We start from the raw sequence: 23581 nt of genomic DNA on the forward strand, positions 1-23581 counted from the left end.
TTAACTGAATCAATTTTAAAACACAAATTTGAACACGATTTATTGAAACGAAAATTTGGTAAGCTACAATTGTGAAGTGGTAAACTGAATTTTTTACAATTTTTACAATTTCTTGAGCAAGAGCTGATGGTCAACCATATCAAAGGCTTTTGTCATATCAATAAACAAACCCATTGTCGATTGATTACTGTTAAGCCCATGATATAGTTGACTACATACCCTGAGAATAGCATCCTCAGTTGATAACCCAGACCGAAAACCAAACTGGTTAACAGAAAAGAACTCATTACGATCCAAAAATGTAAGCATTCTGACTTTAAGTAGTTTCGCGAAAGTTGGTAATAAGGATATCGGTCTATAGCTTGAAACATTTTTTTTATTACCTTTCTTAAAAACCGGAATTACCGCAGCACATTTGAGTGAGTGTGGAAAACAACCTTGGCTTACACTTAAGTTAAACAATCAACTATTCCCCAAACAATCTTCTTTAAAATCGAATTAGTTATGCCATCATTCGTACATGAATTTTTATTTTTTGAAGATATAATAAGTTTAGAGACCTCACCAGAGTTAATTGTTTTAAATACGAAACTATTTGTTTCCTCTCTTCAAAAACAAGATTTTCCGAAAGGTTACAGCTACAACAACTATGGGATTCAAAAGAAGGTTTTAATTGTTCTGAAATTTCAGTAAATTGTTCGTTGAACTTATTTGAGATACTTTAGGATTCATATATACTAACTCAATCAACATCTAGTTCATGAATTTCTGAAGAATGCTTTTGTTTACCTACTATACAGTCAACAACTTTCTATTCCTCTCTACTGTTGCCATTAGCACGTTCAAACATATTTGAATAATAATTATTTTGTGTTTCTATGACTTTTGAAGAGACTGATTTGCATAACTTCTTATAGTACTTTTTTAAACTACTATTATCAGGATGCCTAGCTATTTTTTTAACGAAACGATTTTTTCTTTTTATTAGGTTCAACAGAGCAGTGTTTTTTATTATTAGATATATGTTAAGATTCAGAAGTACAAGAATTTATATGATTTTTTAAGATGGAAAAGACCGACTCCCAAAATTCATACATTAATTTTTCTTTCAACATTCTGTAGTTAATGATTTGTTTTTAGTTGATAGAATAATATTATTTGAATTACCTGAATTAATACAGACGCTTAACGAAGTCATTCGGTGGTCGGTGATTCTATAGTCATACACTGCACTATTAAAAAACTTTTTAACATTTTTATCTACTCTTAAAAATATATGGTTAATGCAACTCGAAGATGAATCAGTAACACGCATAGGTTCATTGATCAAGCCTTTCAGACCATATGATGACATTTGTAACATATATCCCTCCGTATAATTATCACACTCATCTAATATGTATATGTTTATATCACCCAAAAAAATCAAATTTTTATCTTTCAAAGGACTAAGTAAATAATCAAGTTATTTCATAAATATAGATTTATTAACTTTGTGTAGTCTATAAATGCGTAATAAAGTAAACAATTCATTGTCAAATAAAATGACAGCTTTAAAACATCAGCGCTTGAAATATTAATTTTAGAACGTTTGCACGTATAACCATCTCTCACAAATACCATCACACCTCCAGCTTGATACGACTCGTTACAGTTGGCAAAAGGCGACATATAACCCGGAATATTATATAAACATAATTCATTTTCATAAATCCATATTTCAATTAAAACTATAACTAAAGGCAAAAAACTAAAGTTGAGAAATTACTCCTAACACTCCGAATGTTTTGTTGAATACAAAGGTTAACAATGGAATCAGGGGCCTTACTACGGAACTCGATTCTAAAGTAAAACTGTTCGAATTCGCAAAATCGGAACTCTGTAATTCTATAAGCAAGTTCTGAAAACGAAACTCGAACAGCTCTAGTACTGCCTAGTCGGTTTTTGTTTTACAACAAATTTGGTACTACGTTTGGCTAAAGTTAAGGTCAAAATCTTGCGAATTCGGAAATAATCGTTCTACATCAAATGTGCTTGCGAAAAGATCGATCGAGGAAGTTTTTTTTCAGAATGTAAGTAAATAAAAGTTATAAATTAATAATTCTCAAATATTTCATAAACATAGTAATATGTATGTATAATTTACATGTTTTTTGTTCCAGGGCATCATCTAAAATTCGAAACACTAAAGTGTCGCAATTTGAAATAATGGTCAATTATATGACCAAGCACCCAGACTTGTCCAAGGGTTATTTAAAAACACCAGAAGCAAGACAAAAATCAAAGCATTTATGGACCAATCAGTCAATCGATTTGAATGCTGAAGGTCCACCGCAGCGTGATGCAGAGGGATGGAAAAAGGTAAACAATGTTTCAATATTGACCAATTCTTTAATATTATTTTTGTTTCATTAGGTCTGGGCCGATTTTAAGGTTCATACCAAAGCCAAACTTAGAAAAAATAAATTTGTCTGGAACTGGTGGTGGTCCCCCGAAACATCATCCACTTACTCCACTGGAAGAGAAAGTCAGTGAGTTGCTTGACTTAGGTGAAGCAATCGATGGGATGAATGGATCACTTAGTTTCGGGTTGCAAGACACCAGTATGAGCTGCAGTCAAGATCATAAAGAAGCGGAAATGTTTGAGGTTATTGCTGAAACGCAAACAAACGACAACATTAGCCAAAAGGTAAACCTACTACATCCACGAAAAACACCAAAAAAAAGACAGTCGCTCCTCAAGAAGCAAGTTGAGCATCAAATACGTTACCAAAGCAATTCCACCGATGCTCTGAAGGAGATTAATATAAATTTAAAAGGAATTTTAAAATACCAAAAAAGAGATTCTGAACTAAACGAAAAAAAACTACAAATTGAAAAAAGACAAGCTGGAACTAAAAAAACATAAATTTGAATTAAAAAAAAAGTTATGTTGAGAAAAACAAAAATACGGTGGCTAAATTGCAAATTAAAATAGAAATTCTACGCCTTCGACAGCAAATAAATACACCATATGTACATGAGTAAATACCAAACAAATATTTATGTTTTAAAAAGTGATTTTATGATTTTTTATGTTTTTAGTTTTAAAAGTGAATTTATGTTTTTTAGTTTTAAAAGTGAATTTATGAATTTTTTGAAGACTGAACATTTTGTTAAATACACATACATAAGTAAAAAAAAACAAAAGAAACTATTTGTTTGTTGTACAAACTAAGCAGTATTTTATTAATTTTCTTTTTCCGTTGTATAGTATTTTGAAGTTTTAGAATAGTTACTTTTTTTTAAATAAATAAAACATATTTATGAATTCGATAAATCATTTCTTATATTATTTCTTGTTCTCTTAGCTCTTCGTTTTCTAAAGATTGTTGTTCCAAGGTGAAATGGTTTGCACCTTTATCCAACAATGGCTCTTCTGTTGAATTTGGTAATTCAACTCTGTACCTTAAACACAGATTGTGGAGTCAGTCGTTCTTTGACTTCCAGAGAGATAACAAGTGTTAAAAGTGATTGCTAGTTAATTTAAAATTAAAAAAATTAAAAAGTGCATTTGTGGGGTTTTCCTTTTAACAAGGCAGTAAGCCACAATTTCATCAACTAAACGGTAGCCCAGTGGAGGTGGCGTCCGCAGACAAGCCCAGGGGTCGTGGGTTCGAGTCCCAGAGCGAGTCAGTGAAAAATTTGGAAGCTTTTTTTCATAATCGGGAAATTGCCGATTTTATAAATTGGGAAAAAAGGCAAATGATGAAAGAGAAAAGAGCAGGGGTATCGAAAGATACCTCTGCCAACACATCAGGCGATGTTGCGGTGGTGCCAGCAGCGGTACCGCAAAAAACCGCAACAACATCAGGTCAGGCATCTGACCAGTCAAAGACCTACAAAAGAAAGCTGACGAAACAAAGTCCAAATAAGGTAAAGAGGACCAATTCGGCTAAACGGCAGGCCAACAAAAAAAAAATGGAGAAGAGGGAAGGAATCACCACGGACAGTGAATTCTCAGACTACGCCGAGTCTGAGAAAACTGAATATATGTCAGAAGGTGGAGAGGGGCTCTTCAGGTCTCCGAATAAGGATTTAATCCTATCGGAGCCAGAGCCAGTCCCGCAGACAAACAAGGCTTTGGAGGTAGCGGCGGACCTCCAAGATGAAAGAGAACTGGTGCAGGCCCTGCAAGACAAACAGGCAGCCATCAGCCAGTTCGAGCAAAGCCTAAGTAAGCTCAAGGAGGAAATTGAGCCCCTCCTCAGTCAGCTAAAGCTGAAACAAGAGGCGCGCCGAAAGCAAGAGGCAGCCCAAAAACAACAGCAGCAACTAATGCAACAGCAGCAAAAACAACAGCAACAACAACTACAGCAGCAAAACCAGCCACAACCCAAGCCCGCTCCCAAAAACACAGGAGCGGAGCAAAATAAAAAGAGGCCATCAGTAGTGACAGGCCCAATGTCCGAGGGCCCATCGACTTCCGCTAAGGCCAAGCAACAGCTACAACCAAGGCACCAGGAGCAGCAGAAGCAGCAGCAGAAGCAGCAGCAGAAGCAGCAGCAGCAACCTCAACAACAGCAACAGAAGCAGCAACAGCAGCAGAAACAGCAGCAGCAACACCAGAAACAACCACAGGCCAAGAAAGAAAAAATACCACCAATTAGGACCCATAGAGTTGACCTGGACGACATAAAACAGGTATGTAAGTCGGCCACTAAGGGCAATTTTTTAATTAAACTCTTAAGCGAAAAAGAAAAGAATTATTCGGTCCAGTGCTTCTCACTGGCCGAATACAAGTTAGTAAAAGGGTTGCTAAAAGAGGCCACAGCTGAGTTCTTCAGCTACACGCCAAAAAGTGAAAAGTTTAAGACGGTCCTTCTGAAGGGCATAAGTTCCTGCACGGAACCTGAGGAGCTCTTAGCTGAGCTCCGCCAAAAAGCCAGTGACGATCTCGATTTTATCGGGGTCAAGCCTTTCACTACGGTGAAGTCAAGACGAGGGGGTTATAGGCTGCCAATGTTCCTCGTAACATTATCGCCCCAAAGCAGTTTGAATAGTGTCGAGAGAATCGTATCTCTCGACAATCAAGCTGTACGCTGGGAGACATTAAAAAGGCACGACGACATTCTACAATGTACGAAGTGCCAGAGGTTTGGCCATGCCAATGCCAACTGCAATATGCAGTTGCGTTGTGTGAGGTGCGGAGAAACCCACAAAGAAGGAGAGTGCAAGCTGGGGAATGAGCGGGTTGAGGATTTGACCCTGCTCAAGTGTGTCCTTTGTGGAAACCAAGGGCACCCGGCTAACTATAGGGGTTGCCCTAAGGTCCAGGAAATGAAGCAAAAACAGGCCAGTCAAAAAGCCGAAAAAAGTCGAACAGTTCGACAGGCTCCAACACAAAAATTCGTGGATCCCAAATTCTCTTACGCCCAAATGGTGTCAGGGAATGGGAATACGAGACAGGCTCCACCAACGGTTGCCCCCAAGGCCCCTGTGCCTAAGGCACCAGAGGTGCAGCCTGACATTGTAGCCTTGTTGTTGAGCATTCAAGGTCAACTAACAGGGCTGCAAAGTCAGATAAAGGAGCAAGGCAAAAGGGTAGATCATCTCTACTCTTTGTTGCCTGGCCTGGCGCAATTTAGACCATAATGGGCGCGCTGCCGGAGACGCGCCTTAAAGTCCTAGCTGTGAATGTAAATTCACTGATAAGGATTGAACGAAGAGCCAATATGTTCCAATTGTTGAAAGACTACAGTCCCGATGTGTTTATGGCTAGTGAAACTAAGCTAAACCACAAACACAAATTGACTCATAAAAATTACAATATCGTAAGAAGAGACCGGCCCGATTCCACTCAAGGGGGCGGTGTCGCTCTCTTTATACGAAAAGGCATTAATTATAAAGTCATATACAACAATGAATTGCGAAAGCTCAAAACGCTAGAAGTTTGCGTTGTATGCATCTCTCTCTCTCAAGGGAAGCGGATGTATATGATTGCGGCTTATGCGGCTGGAGCTCCGCAGGTTACTTACTTTGCTTCAGAACTCGAGATTGTTTTTAGGGAACTTAAACTGAGCTTGGAAGAAAACTATTTCATCTTGGCCGGTGATTTGAACGCAAAACATGAAGATTGGGGAAATCAACATAGTAATCCCAGAGGTAATCATCTTTTTAATTTGATGAATCTTTACAGCGTTGAGTATGGCGTCGACCTGCTGGCTACTGAAAGGCCATCGTATCCAAGAAGCGGCTCCTTTCTGGACCTTTTGCTTTACGACACCAGACTGACAGTTACAGACAAAGTGGGTAATCACCCGCGAAACTGCTTACAGACAGTCGAGTACGACAGTGATCACTGCGGACTGGCTGCTGTAATGCAGATTCCGAACGAACGCGTGGAGTTGGAGGAATACGTTCCAACGCATTCTTACAATTACAGTAAGATGCGGTGGCCTCGTTTCACCAATGCCCTAGGGAGAGAACTTCGTTCGAGTGACATAGCCCCACCAAACAACAGAAACCTGACAAATACAGAAATCGACCAACACTTACAACAGATGGACGAAACAATAAAACGAACGATGGAACGGACAATCCCAAAGTACAAAGAACGGGACCAAATGGACGCTTACAGAAACGCGACAATTGACGCACTACGTAGGCACAAAAGTGGCTTACTGACAAGACTCAAAAACTTGCACAGACGACTTACAGACCCACGCGACTTGGAGGTTAGGACACTGAAATCGTCAATAAAAAATGTCAATCTGTTGATTAAGGAGAACTACAGGCTATCAATTAACAAGTATTGGGACCGCAAGATCCGGTCAGTTAATTCGAGTGACCCTAGTATGTTCCCCAAAATCAACAAGATATTCAGGAAAAAAAACGATAATGACCTTCCGTGTCTTAAACTCCAAAGAACCGAAGAAAACAGAGACGTACTCATGACAGCGCAAATAGATCCAGAAGAAGCCATCTTTGACGATGACTTTTATATAATTGAAGATCCGAAGGAAAAAGTGGAGGCGGTGGGAGCTGCTTTCCAGCAAGTGTACAAGGTGAATGTTAGCATTCGCCCCAACCACGACCTGGAAAACAGAGCCCTACTTAATCACTTTTACCTTCGAAATGATATGACACAATGGCGATCTGAGAACCACGGTTTCATGCGGTTCAATGACGATTCCTTGGCAAATGCCATAATCGCCGAGCAAACGGAACCAAGTCCCTTGTTAGTGACGAAGGTTGAGCTTCAGCTCATCTTCAATTCAATAAAAAACAAAAAGTCAGCAGGTGTCGATGGTATATCCAACGTTGTACTAAGACATTTACCGATGGAAGCAATTGACATATACACCACGCTCTTCAATAATGCACTGAATAATGCATATTATCCAGCGCATTGGAAGACCGCTGTGGTTCATCCTCTCCCGAAAAAGGGAAAGGACAACTCCAACCCGTCAAATCTTCGGTCGATAAGTCTTCTTCCGAGCATCAGCAAAGTTTTCGAAAAGATCATTAATAGGGCTCTGACTAAGTGGGCTGCGGACAACAGAATAATTCCGGATAAACAGTTCGGGTTCAAGGCGGGTCATGACACAATTCATGCTGCGTCTAAACTCGTTTCTGATATCCAATGGAATAAATCAAAACAACAATGCACAGGTGCTGTTCTGGTTGATTTGGAAAAGGCCTTTGACACCGTATGGTTAGAGGGTCTTTACCTAAAACTGAGCAGGCTTGGCATAAGCAAGCCATTGTTGTATATACTTTATGATATGCTTAACGGTAGAAAGTTTGTTGTCAAAAGTGGCAATGTAACTTCTACCACAACATTCTCAATTAAAAATGGTCTTCAACAAGGAGCGGTGAATTCGCCGATTCTCTTCAGCATTTACACCAGCGATCTGATAGGTAGTCTTACAAAGGCAATTGCGTACGCCGACGATCTAATTGCGTACAGAACGGCCCGAAAGGTTGAGGTTATTAGAAATCTCTTGCAGCGTGATTTCGACAAGATTCAGCGATATTGCGACGACTGGAAACTGAAAATAAATGTCCAGAAGTCAGAGACAATTCTGTTCCGGACTCCGTTGGCTAGGGCCACGAGGGATACGTGTAAGAATTGGCGCAAGATGGTCATCGTTGATCTTCACGGGCAGCCATTGGCGAGCAAAAATGTAGTGAAGTACCTCGGTATCTGGTTAGATCAGTATTTATATTTCGACAGACATATAAATGCTGCTCTGACCAGGGCCAGAGGAGCCTTCGCTCTGACGAAACGACTGTTTTTTAGCAGTCGGCTTGACCCCAGAGTGAAGGTAATTTGCTACATGGCCCTCATACGGCCAATGATCGTTTATGGTTGTCCTGTGTGGTTCAACGTTGCCCCTTCCCAGATGGAGAGGTTTCGGGTGTTCGAGCGGCAGTGTTTACGACGCTGTACCGGCTTATATCGAACAGCCGAATCTTCTTATGTGCATTACTATTCAAACGAGGTCCTATACAACGGGGCTCGAATCAACAGAATTGACAATTTCGTGATAAAACTCGTTCGAGGTCACATTGCAAGAGCTATGTCTTCGACCAACAATTTAATTTTCGGGGCGTTCTATCCGAACGACGAGTATTTTGAGAGTGCACGCTTGAGCGGCTTCATTCCCCCAGAGGCATTCCTCTTTTTAGATAGATGCGGTCTGATACAGGATAGATTGGCAGTTCCGTTAATCTACCACGTCAGACGAAGAACCGTGGATAGGCGACTCCTGTACAATCGGGACGTCATGGCACAAGGTGGAGCAGAGCTCCTTCGGTTCAGTAGGGCTGTGTCCGAACGGGACCGAACTGATAGGGTGAAGCAGGAGAACCAGTTTTGGTGGCTTCAATCGGCACTTGATAGTGGGTAGTCGGGATGGGGTTTTAAGCCTTGGCCGGCTTACATACTTGTTTTATGTTTAGGGTTTAGTTTTAAGTAGAATAGGCATGGTGGCACGAAAAAAAAAAATTAAAAAAAAAAAATAAAAAAAAACAAAAAATAAAAAAAAAAAAAAAAAAAAACATTAAAAATCATTTAAAAAAAATAAATAAAAATTAAAAAAAAAAAAAAAAAAGACAACGAAATATGAAAAACAAAAATGTTAGATAGTTAGATTTGCTGCTGTGGTTGTTCTAGTTTTAAGTAGTTTATAGGTAGAATAGGTAGTTTAAGTTAGTTTTTAAGTTTTATTTAAGGACCTTATTTTAAGTAGTTTGTAAGTAAAAATAAATAAAAAAAAGGTTATTGATATTAGTTTTTTCAAAATTTTCTAATTAAAACAAAACAAATAAAATTTAAATAGAAGTAAAATAGATCTTAAGGCCGAAAGGCATTAGTAATTAGTGTTATAGTTTAGCTTAGAGTGTCCGTATGGGACCATTAAGTTAGTTGTAAGTTATGGATAATTAGGCTAGTTTTATGAATTTTTGTCTAGCTTTAAGATAGGTTTAAGATTGAATAAATAAAAATGAATTTAAAAAAAAAAAAAAAAAAAACAGATTGTGGAGTGCACAACAAACGTTTAAAATTTGTGTTACCTTCTCGGGCGGATAATGAAGTTCCTTTGCCGCCAAAAGACATCGAAACCTTGCCTTTAGGACACCAAAAACGCGTTCAATAATCGATCTCGAAATCGAAAATTTTTAATTGAATTTCGATTCAAGCGATCCCTCAGCTGCCGTTCTGTAAGGTGTCATAATCCAAGGCTCTAAAGGATACCCAGAATCTCCTGAGAAATGTTTTTTTTAATTATTTTATTTTAAATTGTCTAGCTACTTACCTAAGATCCATGACGATCTATCTCCATTTTCAAAGCAGCGTTTGAGATATGCTCTTTCAGCACTAAGCCCCCAGACATGAGAATCATGAGATGCGCCGCCATATCGTCCATTTACAGATCTTATAGCTGTAGTATAGTCACATATCTAGTATAAAAAAAGTATTTTTATCTTAAGATGTTTTTCTTTGTATATTTGCATATATTGTACCATTGCATTAATACTGTGCTTAAGCTTTCTGTTGAAAAAAAGCTGTTCACTAATAGCCGGCCGAATAAGTTGTATATGCGTTCCATCGACAACACCAATCGCACCAGGAATTTGCGATTTTTCCCAAAAATGGCGTTTTGACTTCCTTTTCTCTTCCTCTGTCATTTTAAAGTTGATAAGCAGAGGACAAATTACTCTTTCGATTGAAGTTAAAACCTCAGATATGACCTTGGACATGGTCTGTTGAGAAAGTCTTTGCAGCTTTGAACAATTGACGGGTCTGGTAGGTTAATGCTTCGTTGATGTACATCCTCTGTACAACTCAGAGCTGAGTAGACTAGTTGTAAGCTGCTCTTTCTTCTCATTTCTTCCCTTCATTATTTTCTCTTTGCAATGACGAGTTGTAAGCTTGACTTGAAGAATATTGGTAAAGTTTTGTGGATCGTTTTTTTCTGAGTTCGGATTACTCTTCAAAATTTTTTTCATGTAACAGTAATCAATATCATTCTCAGTTACATTCACCTCCAATCCATTACGAAACACTTTAAGCGCCAAATCTAAGTTGTTGAAGTCGTTGTTTTGGGGGGGAATATTATAAATTTCAATTGTGTTGGCTATCAATTGTTGCTCTAGTTTAGTGATCTTATCCTCCAAGAATACAATTTTATTTTCGCACTCTTTGTTTTTGATATGCAATTCCTCAATCTGTTTTCTTTGAATTTCTTTAATTGCTAGAATTTCCGAATGAATTATTTCAAGTGTAATTTTAGATGACGGCTTTGGTGAATTATGCGAGAAAGTTCCACTATCTGAAGAAAAACTGCAATATGAACCGCGACGATGTTTAGATGAAATGCAATTTTTACACATCCAAAGTTCTTTTGTTCTTTTTCAAATCGTCCAATTCGAATTGCGGTAGATTTAAACAAGAAATATGCGAAGCCTTTCTGCAATTACCACAAACAAGTTTTTTTAAGTTTTAATTTTTTAATTACACGAGTTGCAAAACATTTTTGATAGTTCTACTGATAAAGGAGAAAGCTTTCGACGCGTGCGCACCCCACAACGGACAACGAGAGAATGTGACATGATGTTAAATTGTTCATGACATGTGCCTTCAACAGGACACAAACGTCCACAGCTTTTTTTTCTCAAAAATCTACCTCCTTCTAGTTACGCATACGCCTACTCTCACATTCCCGCAGTGAATATTGGGTGCCTATGCCTACTACCTCAGATTGGGTTCCAAACCCATTGAAAAGTTGTTGGATGTAACAAACGAGATAGACTATGAGAGGGGTTTTCACAAATGCATCTCAGTCCTTCAGAAGGACGGCAGCGGAGATTGAAGTACGTAGTGAACAACTTATAGGGCTTCTACGACATATTTAAAGCCCAGGTTTGTAAGGAGAGATTTACCCGGCTTCCCATCTTTAAAGCTATACTAAGAATCTGATCCTCCAGGTTGGAAGTTGAGGCGTTCGGGGTGACTTTCCGATCACTTAAAAATCTTGGATACGGACGTATTTACTGTTGACAAACCACGCAAACGCTTTAAGGACAAGGAAGTTCGAATATGCACGTGGAATTTTAGATCCATTAATAGGCCACGTGCAGCCCAAAAGTAATAGGAGGCTCTGGACTGTTATAAAGCAGACTTCACCCCCATACATTAAATTCGATGGGATGGGCCGGACAAAAAAGCTATGAAAAACTACAGCATCATTTATGTTCTAACTTTCCGAGGAGCTTACATCGACTCGGACCTTTTTCGTCGGTGTGGGGGGGGGGGTTCTAGCTGTGGTAGCACTGGAACGTCGTCACGTATTTACATGCCGGGAAAAAAAAATTTTAAAAATTCAAACTGGTTCATAAAAATAGAGCCCGAATTCGTCTTAACTAGCCACACTGATATCAAACTCTTCTAGTGAGGAGAGAGCGAGATGGAAGTGTCCCTGTGAGGGTATGACCACCCACGTATCCTGAAGGAAACAACCTTGGCTACTGTGTCCTCCTATTTACAGTAGCCCCAAAAGAATCAAAATATGAAACTATATCGTCATTATACTAATAATATTCTCATATTAAACCGAACTCATTTTGGAATTAATTAATTAAATTCTGAACGCTGAAAATTGTGTAGATTTAAACTTCCCAAAATATTATTCACTCATCAGAGGAATTTGTATAAAAATGGCCGAGATTTAAAAAAGAGGGAGATTGAGAACCATTCGGTCGAAGATGTTAAGAGGTTCCCAAGCAGAAATAAAATTCTTAATCTTTATGAGCAGGTGAAACAAAAATCGCAGGTACACAAACCTCGAACCGAAGGTTTTAAATACGAAAGAGGAAACATCATAGAAGAACTGCAGTCAATGCTACGGATATGGAAGGACCACTTCAGCAGACTGTATCGAACTCCGCTGTCAGGATCGTCCAGCCAACATATACTCATGAGGCTCAACATTTTGTTTGACTTTGCTCGTAGTTTTTTTTGCGAACAATTTGATCGTGAATATAGAAACCAACTAATGGATTACGAACGATCATATACTTGAAAATGGAATTGTTTAAACACATTCGAGCAACAAAAAAATTATATTGGGTGGCGCAACAGTCTATGGATAACGTCTAGTGACTTATAAATATCAACCAATTCTGTGTGCAAGTAATGTTGTCAGGGATGGAGGGGACCTGCAGCTTTAAGCATTGGAGGATTTGTCAATTCCTCGCAAGAGGCACTTCTTGTGAAGAAAACTTTTGATGACGTAGGTAAGGATTAAACCCAAGACCTCTGGCATGACAGTCCAACGTACTAACCATCATGCCACGAGTACTACATTTGAACAGACTCATTTTAATCTGGTACAATTTCCAATAGCGAAAAAAAATAAAAAACAAAACAATAACTTATTCTTTAAAAATTATAACACTGTTAAAAAACTTTAATATGTATTCATATTGCAGAGCATTTTCCGATACAAGGCTTAATTCTGAAAAGCACGCTATTTGGGCAGCTATTGTCATCTTTTGAATTTTGAGAAGTAAAACTAGGCCATTATAGTAAAAAATTAAATGATACACACTTCAAAAACGCATATAAATTGTTTAATATTGTCAATTTTGCTGTCATAGTCTTTTATGAAAGAAAAGTTTAACGGTGGTGTTATTTCTAGAAAAAGTGAATACAGATCGCTACCAAGATCTTGTGATTTAGAACATCAAGACATTTTCCTTGATTTTAAAAGATAGCCAATGCCAATGATCCACAAAGAGTGAAGGCCTTAAAAATGGAGTCCATAAAGTTATCGAGGACATAGCTCCACAAATGTGAAAAGGGGTCATTGCAAATCCCAAAAAAGAATCTTCTTCATTGTTTATCACACCTTCCTCTTTACAATAGAGTTTTTGATTTCTCTTAAAAAAATACTTTGTTCTTTATTTATCAAAATTAAACCTCTTATAGAAATACCTTCAATTTGAGATTTCCCTTTGAGTATAATAGAAATACTTTCGTGGATGAATCGTATGTTTCAAAAAAAATTCACACCAGTTTCATTTTATGTGTCTATTTGAAATTAAAATCTTCCGGCACGATGATGTTTTTTTTTTGTTTTAAGTAAAACTCAAATGTTTAGAAAATATTATAAACAACATAAATATAAACTTTTATTCAGAATAAATACAATCTATCTTATACCACATAAATGCATGTATACATTACAAAATTTAATGAATTCGTTTTATCTTTTGAGATTTAAAAGTTTGTGCTTTTGTAAATTTTGATTATATGGATACATATTAATTCACAAAACAAGATATTTTTTTTTTTGAGAACACAGAATTTCAAATACAACTTTGCTTAAATCGCCAAGGTACAAGTATCCCTATTACGAGGGTCACCTTTTATTCAATAAATTAATACAATATTAAAATTTCGCTTTATTCATTAAGTATTAAAATATACTTAATTTTTTGTTCGTCAAAATTTTAACAAGTTGCACTTTTATCAATTTTCAAAAATAATAAACCCATAGCAAAATTCTTATCGACAGTTGAGTCTCGCGATTAAAGCTAGTGAATGGCCTTCACTAAAGCCTTGTTTTTTCGCGGAATATATAGCTAAGCCACATACATACAAATAGTACCACAGAGCCCATTGAAGAAGCAAATTAGCTAATGATGTACCAGCCGTTACAACAAACACCTATTACTTATCTATATAATGCCAGTTACTGTTCTAAAAAACACAATATGGATTTTCTGTCTGCAGTTAGTACAAATCTTTGGTATACAAGCTATCCCAAATTTTCAACTTGTCTGATTCGGGCAAATCTATGTACTTCACATCATGACTTATGTTAAGACATTTTGTTGGAGATTCGTCTATTTCAGCTGGCTTCCATACAACAGGTTGTATACGATCCGTGTTGGGGTCTCCTGTTGCTGCGTAATGTGTCCAAATGGCGATCATTCGCTCCATGGTCTTATATTCGGGGCTGTCGTGTTGGAGCTTCACAGAAATAATGTTGTAAAAGAGATATGACAGATCATCGCCATGACAAACACCTCGAACTTCTTTTCCGCACTTTAACAATCTAAAATGGTTAAAGAACGCCGAATCGAAATCGAATCGATAAAGGTAGGTCGGTGCACTTGCGTAAGCCAAACGGGACTGTAGAGCACGATGAATTGCATGCCAAAAAAGTCTATAAGACATAAGCTAAGAGTTGAAAAGAGATTTTAAAATATATATTAGAGAGCCTTCAACAAATATATTCTTACGTCTAAATATGAATATAGATGTGTTATTGAAGGTTGATTATCTCCAAAATGTGCCTTTTTCAGTTTCAAGCCAAGTTCCTTACAAAGATCGGTTGTTCGATCTGGACAAAGTTCTGGTGGAACAATATGCTGGCAATCCCCCAAGTTATTTATTCTTCCTGGAGATTTTATTGTTTCTATATGACAAAAAATAAAACAAAAGTGTTTTAGGAAATGGTTTTTCTTAATTTTATATTTGACTTGATTGTCATACCTGCATAGCTAAAAAGCCCTTCAAAAGAACATCCGCCGATTATCAGTGGAATTTCATTACTCCAAGCAGTTCTTAACATTTCTACCGGGTGTTTTGGAACGACACAATGGGCGGTTATGTATGGTTCAATAACTGGTCCAAATATGAAAATTAATCGATCACGACGTTCTTCTTCGGTGAGTAGATTCTTTTGGGCAGTGATAATTTTTTTTCCATTGCATTTCGTTAAAAACTCGCAAATCTTCTTTTCATTTTCTTCACCTTTATAGCCCGCTGCAAGGGCAAGTCTGTATGGATAGCTGCTGTAGGGAGTAGTTGCCCATGAGGCCAGAACACTGCCGGACTGAACGATTGCTTTTTGAAATAAGCCCTTGGTTTGATCTGTTATCATCATGTAGTGTGTGGAAACTCCACCTGCACTCTCACCGAAAAGAGTTATATTATTTGCGTCTCCATTGAAGTATTGAATATTTTTTTTAACCCATCTTAGGGCTAATACGATGTCCTTCAGGGCTGCGTTTCCAGGAATATTAAGTGAAGGATCTTTAAAGCTTATAAAACCAAAAGGTCCCAGGCGGTATGAAACCATAACCAGCACAATATCTTCTCTCATAAAATAATCAGGGCTATAAACATCTCTAGAAGCTTCTCCAACTTGGAATGCTCCACCATAAATACAAACCATAACTGGCAGAGGGTTTTCAGAGAGAAGCTGAAATATACTGTTTTATAGTACCCCTTGATTCCTTAAACTTTATATTTATCTTAATTTTGTAGATCTCATAGTGTTATGTTGCTATGTGCCTTACCTTTTTAACATAAACATTTAAATATAAACAATCTTCAGATCCATCAACATTTCCAAATATAATGTGTTCCTGAAGAGGTTTTTTGCCTGGTGAGTAACAATCTCGAACACCTTCCCATGGGACACACGGTTCCGGAGCTTTAAATCTTAGATCACCAACGGGTGGTTTTGCAAATGGAATTTTTTCAAAACTATGATATGTATCATTATAAGCTGTGATTCGTTTAACACCTTTAAGTTTTCCATCGGTCGTAGCGATAATCTTTGTTTCGTTTGTTTTTAATCGATATTGTTGAAATTTATGACCAGCAAGTCTGAAATTTAAAATAAACATAGAGTTTGATTATAAAAAAAGGAAAGCAAATATAATGAAAGCTATTTTCTTAATGATTATTCTTTTTAATTAATTTAATTTATTTATATTAAATTACTAAGCTATAAACAGTTAGAAATACAAAGTAGGCACGATTTTTATCTTTTCCGTTCGTCATTAAAAATATTCAACATTTTTGTGTTTTGATACAGGGTGATTGACATAAGGTGCAACAAAATTTTAGAATGAGGAAATCTTAGTAGGGTGTGTTGGTATGGGTCTATTTCCCTCCGTTTAGGAGAAGAACATAATAAGATATGTAATATATTTTGCTATAAACAAAAAATATCAATTCAATCTGATGAATCAAGAACGCATGACAGTTAACAATTAGAACTTATTTTCGATTTCGAAATCAACAGAAGACTACCAATTATAGTTTCACAAAATACTAACAAAAGGATATAACCTAAACAAAAAACTATATATTAATTCAGTTGAAAGCTTTTTGTCATATTAGAGGCTCCGCCATTTGAAGAATTTTGGCGCCAGATCCAACTTAATTAATGCCAATGCAAATATGACATCATTTCTCCATAAATCGAATATGTGTACTGTTAGACTTTATATGAAAACAAAACTAATTTAATTCTAAGTTGTGTTGTTTTGTTTTATTTATTGGCATATTATGACGTAGAATATTGTAAGAAGTAAACAAATGTTTTTTAAATCACTTCCTTGCAATTTAATTGTCAAGACATATATTATGGCTAACAAGTAGTTAGGTACCCCTTAATTATAAAAACGCGTAGGTAAAAGCCTGTTGCATGCAAAAAGCAGTTTTTCTTTTTTAAATAAAGTTCATGTTATAATTTTGCACAAACACAATTCATGCTTTTTAGTATTAAACACGCAGTTTCAGTTTCGTTTTTGTGTATATTTATGGACGTTTGTACTTTATTCTATAATTAAACTTTTATTTTCCAACACAGTTTTTTCCTTGCACACATTTTCTATACATTTATTTAAATACATACTTAAAGCCCATTTTTATTAAGTCCAAATAGCCTATTTCAATGTCCATATTGATGAAATTAGAATTTAAGCTTTTCGTTCGATGTGAAAAAATGTTTTGTATCTAGATACAAAAAATAAAAAGTTCTTTTCTACGACAGGGTATACGCACAACTGAATTTGACTTGAGCGAATACAAAACAATATCCCTTCAATATTTTCCGCAATGAATAAGATAATAGGTATGTACACCAGATAAGAAACAAGCTGTAGTAGGGTATAGAACACATTTCATTTGATGCTATTCCGTTGATATGGAAATTGGAAATTGAAATCGAAATAAATGCATGATGTGATCAAGATAATTACCAGATAAGTTCCATTGATGAAGTTTGTCAAAATACATATGTAGATACGGTTTTGAATTCATAATAAATGAACTATGTGCTACATTTTTGTCAATTGAATACCTATTTATTTGTACTACAGATTAGCTATAATATTAATTATTGCACAAATCTCAAGTTGTGTGTAAACGCTTACTTTAGTTTTATGATATGTTTTTATTAATGAGAAAATTATTTTAATTGGTAATATATATAACTAACTCTATATGTAATTATATCACTCAAGTGTAAATGATGAATCTTTGGTGTTATAACGCAAAAGGTTACATCAAATAAATTGATTTCTGAAAATAAGTAGGTTTTTAAAGCAGATAACGTATGGTATGCAATTACGTTCTTATAAAAATAATATTCATGATAACAAAGATTTCTTAAAAGATTAATCAAAGCCAGATTGCCTTTCAATGAATTTAAAGGAAACTTTCCTTTTATTCCATTATTATATCGTCTTTAAATCCTGATAACCCATTAAAGCTGGGCTAAGAAATTCACAAGGTTAGTTTCAAAAAATCCAAATTTGAAAGAAAAACACTTTATCCTCAATTACAATTTCATAATTCAAAAGCTTAAATTTTCTTTTTAATCTTTCTTTAACTAACAATAAAATAGTTGATATTTTTACACTCGTATTAATACTATGATAATAAAGAGAAGCTCACTCGAAACACATTTCTTATCAGTTTTATGATGTTTTTGAAGGTTTTCGTGTTTTGTAAAAAAAGTTGTCAATTGATTTAAAAAATAACTAAAAGTTAGTTAGTTAGTAAGAGAATAAGTTTGATTTCAATGTCTGTTTTTGTTCACGAGATTTTCAGTTGAAAACCAATTTTATCAATTTCAGTAAAATTTTTAATGTTTTTATTTCTTTTGTGAGAAAAAATAGATTGGATTTTTCCAACAATAAAATTTAAGCACACAATGAAATCATTTAGAATCCAATACCTTAATTTATATACGAGATTTCGAGAATCAAATATAAATTTTTACCAATTTTAAATTGTAGGAAAAAAAACGTTTTATTCTTAAAAAAAAATACTGAATGTCGTTTTCTATAAGATGAAATAAGTTTGAAGAAAATATTTTAAATTCTTGAAAACATATCTGAGTCGAAAATCAATTTTTAGCCAGTAAGAAAACTGTCAATTTGATCTTTTCCAAAATGGACTTAATGATGGAAACTATATTTTTTAGAAGATGAAATAAGTTTGAAGCCAAAATCCTTTATTTATAAAAAAAACTGTCAATTCGAGTTTTCTAAAAATTTAACACAGACATCTCTCTAAAAATCTTTGACTTAGATTCTAGGGAGCTTGAAACATAGAGATTAGAGATGTTCAAATTTTCAATTTGCCAAATCGGACAGATTACAATAATTTCCTATGAGAAGTTAATAATTTGATGTACCTATTTAGTATCTTTTTTACAAAAATTACTTGAGACATTACAAAGATATACCTACATAAGGAAACAACGGATAAGCTTATAGTCATGCTATACCATTTATAAAAGTAAATAGTATTACAAAATTGGTTATGTTTGATCGAATATATGTAGAGGATGATTTTCGAGATTTCGACGAAGAATCGTCTACTTTAGTAAGACATCATTTAGTGGAATGTTAGTGGAATGTCAAGTCTTTGACAACTCTTTCTTTCACTTAAGAGGACAACTTTGGCGGAAAATGTAAGAAATTTGTATAAATAACAACAAATTAATCGAAAATAATTCCTACTTTTTTATTTTCAAGGAGTAAGACAACAAATAGAAGGCAATGCGAGTTGCTCTGGAATAAAATGCAATTACACCCCGATATCGCCAGAAACTATTCGAAGGAAAATAAAGATATAATTTCAGAGTTCTGGAAGACAACGGCAAATGATCTCAACATGCAGGGCGTCCAATAAAGTCAAAATCTTAGTGGAAAAAGGTAACTTGTTCTACTGTTATTATAGAACCAAATTTATTAAAAAATGCTTCATAAGGTTTGGAATGACCAGAAAAGATATGTGAGGAAAAAGGCGTTGGAAAATAAGGCGAACTAAAGAGAAACCGGAGGTGGACTTAATGAAATAGTCAAGTACACAGATGTGGAAGAAGCTCTATTACAACTTATAGGTGTTAAAAAATCTGTGGCAGGTTTTGGCTCACCCTTCGGTTTGCCTCCCCCTGATGAAAAAAGATAAACTGACGTAGCCGAAGCGAACGGAGATGATATACATAAATTCATAAGAGGATCTAATAGACTATTTAAATATAGGTGATTATACTTGTGATAATGGGAATATTCATGATGATGTTCCTTCCAGAAACGAGTCGTCATTGAGTCATCAACAAACCTTGAGCCATCAACAAATTTTGACCCATCAACATCAAAATCAACACAACCAAGGAATGTCCATAAAGAAATGTCCTTGAATATTTTGGAATTTTATTTACTTTTTTTTTTATTATTTTTTATTGAATTCAAGACAGAATGCACGGATATTGTTAACTTATAAAAAATTTTAATTTGCACTTCACTCATCTGTCAAAAATCTGTTTAGCTGCGTTCGAAGTGAGTTCTGAATTGTTTCGGTTTTTTTTTTTGTTCTGAGTGGTGTGGTTCGGTAATTTGGTTATGAATACCATCGTTTGTTTTTTTTTCTTGAAAAATTACTCCTAACATACAAGAAATACTTAATAAAGTTTTTAAACTCAACAAATTGTCATTTTCATTTGAAAAAGGGGTTGAAAATAACATTTTTTTTGCAAAACTAGAGCACCGTCCTATTGTATTTTTTTTTTCGAAATGTCACCACTATTGTGGAATTCACAATAGCTATTAAAATTCCGGGGAACAACAATGTTCTGGTGAAATATTTTCGGGTGAAACTCACAATAGGGGTGAATGTGTTTCTTCTATTCGAGACGCATGTTGGCCTTTTACCCTCGTGCACCATCTAAGTCCCAGTCCCCATCCTCTTGGATTGGATTCGAAGACGCTCCGTGCTAGAGTGATTTTTAGACCTTTATTCTTTTGACTAGGTGAGTTTTGCCTTACAGCGAATGTCATGTCGCTTAGGCAACAATAACCAGACCATATAATAAATATATTCCTGCCCTATAGTATAATTCTATATGCTAAGGAGCTTTGAATTAATAATAACAATTAGTAATGTACCAGGAGTTATATACATCAAACTCATATGTTGTCATATTTTTTTTTAATAAGCAACCAATTTCAACATACTGAATTATATAAAGCGTATTCAAATGAAGATAAGAGTATTATTAATCGATGCATATGACTGCAATCTAAAACTTGGACTATGGACACTTGATTATCGGTAGCCAACCTCAATTAATAATAAATATACGAGTAATATAAATATTTGTTCAATCAGATGAAAAAGTATTCCACCCCCTCTTCTTTTGTTTCTACTGTAACTCAAATAAAAATTATTAAATGTACGGTGTAAAATATTTTTCAATTCCCAACATTATAAATGTAATATGCATATAAATAGATATTAAGACAAGTACATGTGCGTATATAATCTACCAATCTGAAAAAAAATTCACTGGGTTTAAGATAGATTATGAAATATTTTATTCTTAAATTCAATTGAAAACTGGCACTTAAAATATTAAGTACCTTTTCATACCAATTTCTTTAAAAGATATCATCAGACCCCCTCTCAAAACATTTTGTTATTTGATAACGAAAACTATAGTTTAACCTTGACTATTCAAGTATTTTTAAAAATTGTATAATAAGTTTTGATAGCACAATTATTTGTGCCAAATCCTTATCTAAGTGCTTAAAAGACACACCCATTAAATTAAAAAGTTTGCCAACACTTAGAAAAAAATGAATACTAATGTATGCAGTCACATGATTCTACTTATCTCTGCTTGAACTTTTAAAAGAATTGTATTTTTATTATTATGACACAATGATTTTTAACATTTTATAACAGTTAATATCACAAAATTGCTACCTTAAATAAGTATCGTACTTAAAACAGTGCATTTATAAATATCAGAGCTGTAACTGTTAAGACCTTAATTAAATGTAATTAAACCGCATCATTTCAATAAAGTTCTAATCATAAGAAACCAAAATAACTTTCAGTTCATGTCCAGAATCAAAAAGTATCAAAGTGTCTTAAGAAAAATAAGAATAACTTAGCTCCAATGAAACAAGGTAACAGGGGAGGGAAATTTACAGTTTAAAAATTATTTAAGGTTTTTCTGAGAGTTATTTAAAAATAATTGTTAATTTCTTTTTGAGTTCTTTTGAAATGTGTAATTTTTAAAAGACTTTAGGTCTTGGGCCCTATAGTTCAAGTCCAAATGATCTTCTTTTATTATTTAATAAAGATCAAAATTTTAAGAACTTTTTATTTGTTTCGAATTGCATCAAAATATTGTATGTGCTGCACAACAAGTAAATTATTAAATGCTCTAGAAAACAAGGGCTAATAGAGTAACCAATTGTTTATTTTTAAAAATGTTTAAGCTTTCTTGAGTAAAATAATATTTTTTTAAAAATCTTACGCTAATATTATTTAAATTCTTCAAAACTAGTTTTACAAGCAGATTTAAAGGGGTTTCAGTTTAAAGTTTTCCACGAAATGAAATAGTGTTTGATTAATAATTTTACACACATTTAAATTTATAATTTATAATAAAACTCGAAACTTAGAGAAAGAAACTTGGAAAATGGGCGTTAGAATTTTTTAGAATAAATATTTAAAAATATGTACATTACTCTACATACGTATATACTGTTTTTGTTTTGAGTTACGTTGTGCTCATGCAAAGTTAATAAATTTGCTTATGCAGCAAATGTCGATAATAAGTTAATAGATAATAATTGTTATGTTTTAATCATAACACCTATATTTGAAAGAGGTAATGCTTTTGATCATTATTGATTAATTTATGAATTAATTAAAAACAACATTTATTAAGTACCTACTCAATTAAAAATGCTCAGTATGAGTCTACAATGCGGAGGACTTTGCACAGGGGGCCAATCTTATCTAGTTTGCAAAATGCCGCACTATCTTATCAATTGTTTATATTAATAGAGATATAAATGCCATACCCATGAAGAATAATCTGCATGTTTTGTTTGATTTTTTTAGACACATACTTAATAATAAACAAGAATCATCGCAATACCTACACATATCAACATATATACATAATAAATAAATTAAAAGTAAAAGTAATGAACTGAAAGCCCATAATGAGAAACAGATTGCGTTTATTCATAAACACTGCGTCATTCGTTCATAAAAATAGATAAAAATGGCCTTCAACTTTGAACAATTAGGTATATTTAAATCAAAACAACGAAAGGCTTGACTGATTTATTTGATTTTTCATTGTAAAAAAAATAACTTGCCCCTGCTGGTTCAGGCATTATGATCAGTCGACATTTTAATAATGGTTTAACAGGCGATTTAAATAAATTGATATTTTGAAAAGCCGTCTAAAACCAATTTTTTTGCAAGAAAAAGTACATTTTCAGTAGCCTTAAATTCTGAACCATACATAATATAAATTAATTGTTTCGCGAAGTAAATATGTATTATCTTTTATAAACACATTCACACTATTTACATTTATCTAAATAAAATTGCTAAGTCATGTAAACAAGATTAAAAATATAAACTACATCTAGGGTATAGAATTTCTTTTTGAATTTTTTGACAAGAAAAACTGACATTTATATTAAAATATCGGAATGCATCGTAAGGGAACGTGCGTATAATATCCCTTAATTTGAAATAAGTGTTGTGTTGCTTCTAATGGGCAAATTTAGTTTGTTTTCCGAGCTTGTTGCCTTTCTATTTACAATTATTCATTGATTAACTTTCGAAATACCTCAAGTTTCCTTTATTTTATTTATGGAAATAATATGTACATAGATATACATACCAAAATATTTCTTACGTTATGTGTGGCCTTCATAATAGTTCTTTGAGTTTAAAAACTGA

At 34.6% G+C, this 23581-nt stretch overlaps 2 protein-coding genes and 1 pseudogene across 3 annotated transcripts; 1 reads left to right on the plus strand and 2 right to left on the minus strand.

Annotated features, from left to right (window-relative positions):
* Nucleotides 1-1617: 1617 nt before the first annotated feature.
* On the plus strand, nt 1618-3132 carry LOC129941013 (uncharacterized). Of its 2 annotated transcripts, XM_056049552.1 has the most exons (3): nt 1618-2072; nt 2163-2361; nt 2416-3132. In XM_056049552.1, the coding sequence occupies exons 1-3, from the start codon at nt 2029-2031 to the stop codon at nt 2533-2535; spliced, it is 363 nt and encodes a 120-aa protein (XP_055905527.1). In that variant the 5' UTR covers nt 1618-2028; the 3' UTR covers nt 2536-3132. The 2 variants fall into 2 exon arrangements, with proteins under 2 accessions (XP_055905527.1, XP_055905526.1); XM_056049551.1 differs by having other exon boundaries at nt 1619-2361.
* A 6387-nt stretch (nt 3133-9519) lies between these two features.
* LOC129944811 (uncharacterized) lies at nt 9520-10881 on the minus strand (annotated as a pseudogene).
* A 2763-nt stretch (nt 10882-13644) lies between these two features.
* On the minus strand, nt 13645-17367 carry LOC129941012 (esterase B1-like). The gene is made up of 5 exons (XM_056049549.1): nt 17208-17367; nt 15859-16171; nt 15050-15761; nt 14797-14972; nt 13645-14734 (listed from the first exon to the last, which is right to left on the minus strand). The coding sequence occupies exons 1-5, from the start codon at nt 17252-17254 to the stop codon at nt 14285-14287; spliced, it is 1698 nt and encodes a 565-aa protein (XP_055905524.1). The 5' UTR covers nt 17255-17367; the 3' UTR covers nt 13645-14284.
* Nucleotides 17368-23581: the final 6214 nt, after the last annotated feature.

The sequence above is a fragment of the Eupeodes corollae genome, chromosome 1 (genome assembly GCF_945859685.1).
Source record: "Eupeodes corollae chromosome 1, idEupCoro1.1, whole genome shotgun sequence".
NCBI lineage: Eukaryota > Metazoa > Arthropoda > Insecta > Diptera > Syrphidae > Eupeodes > Eupeodes corollae.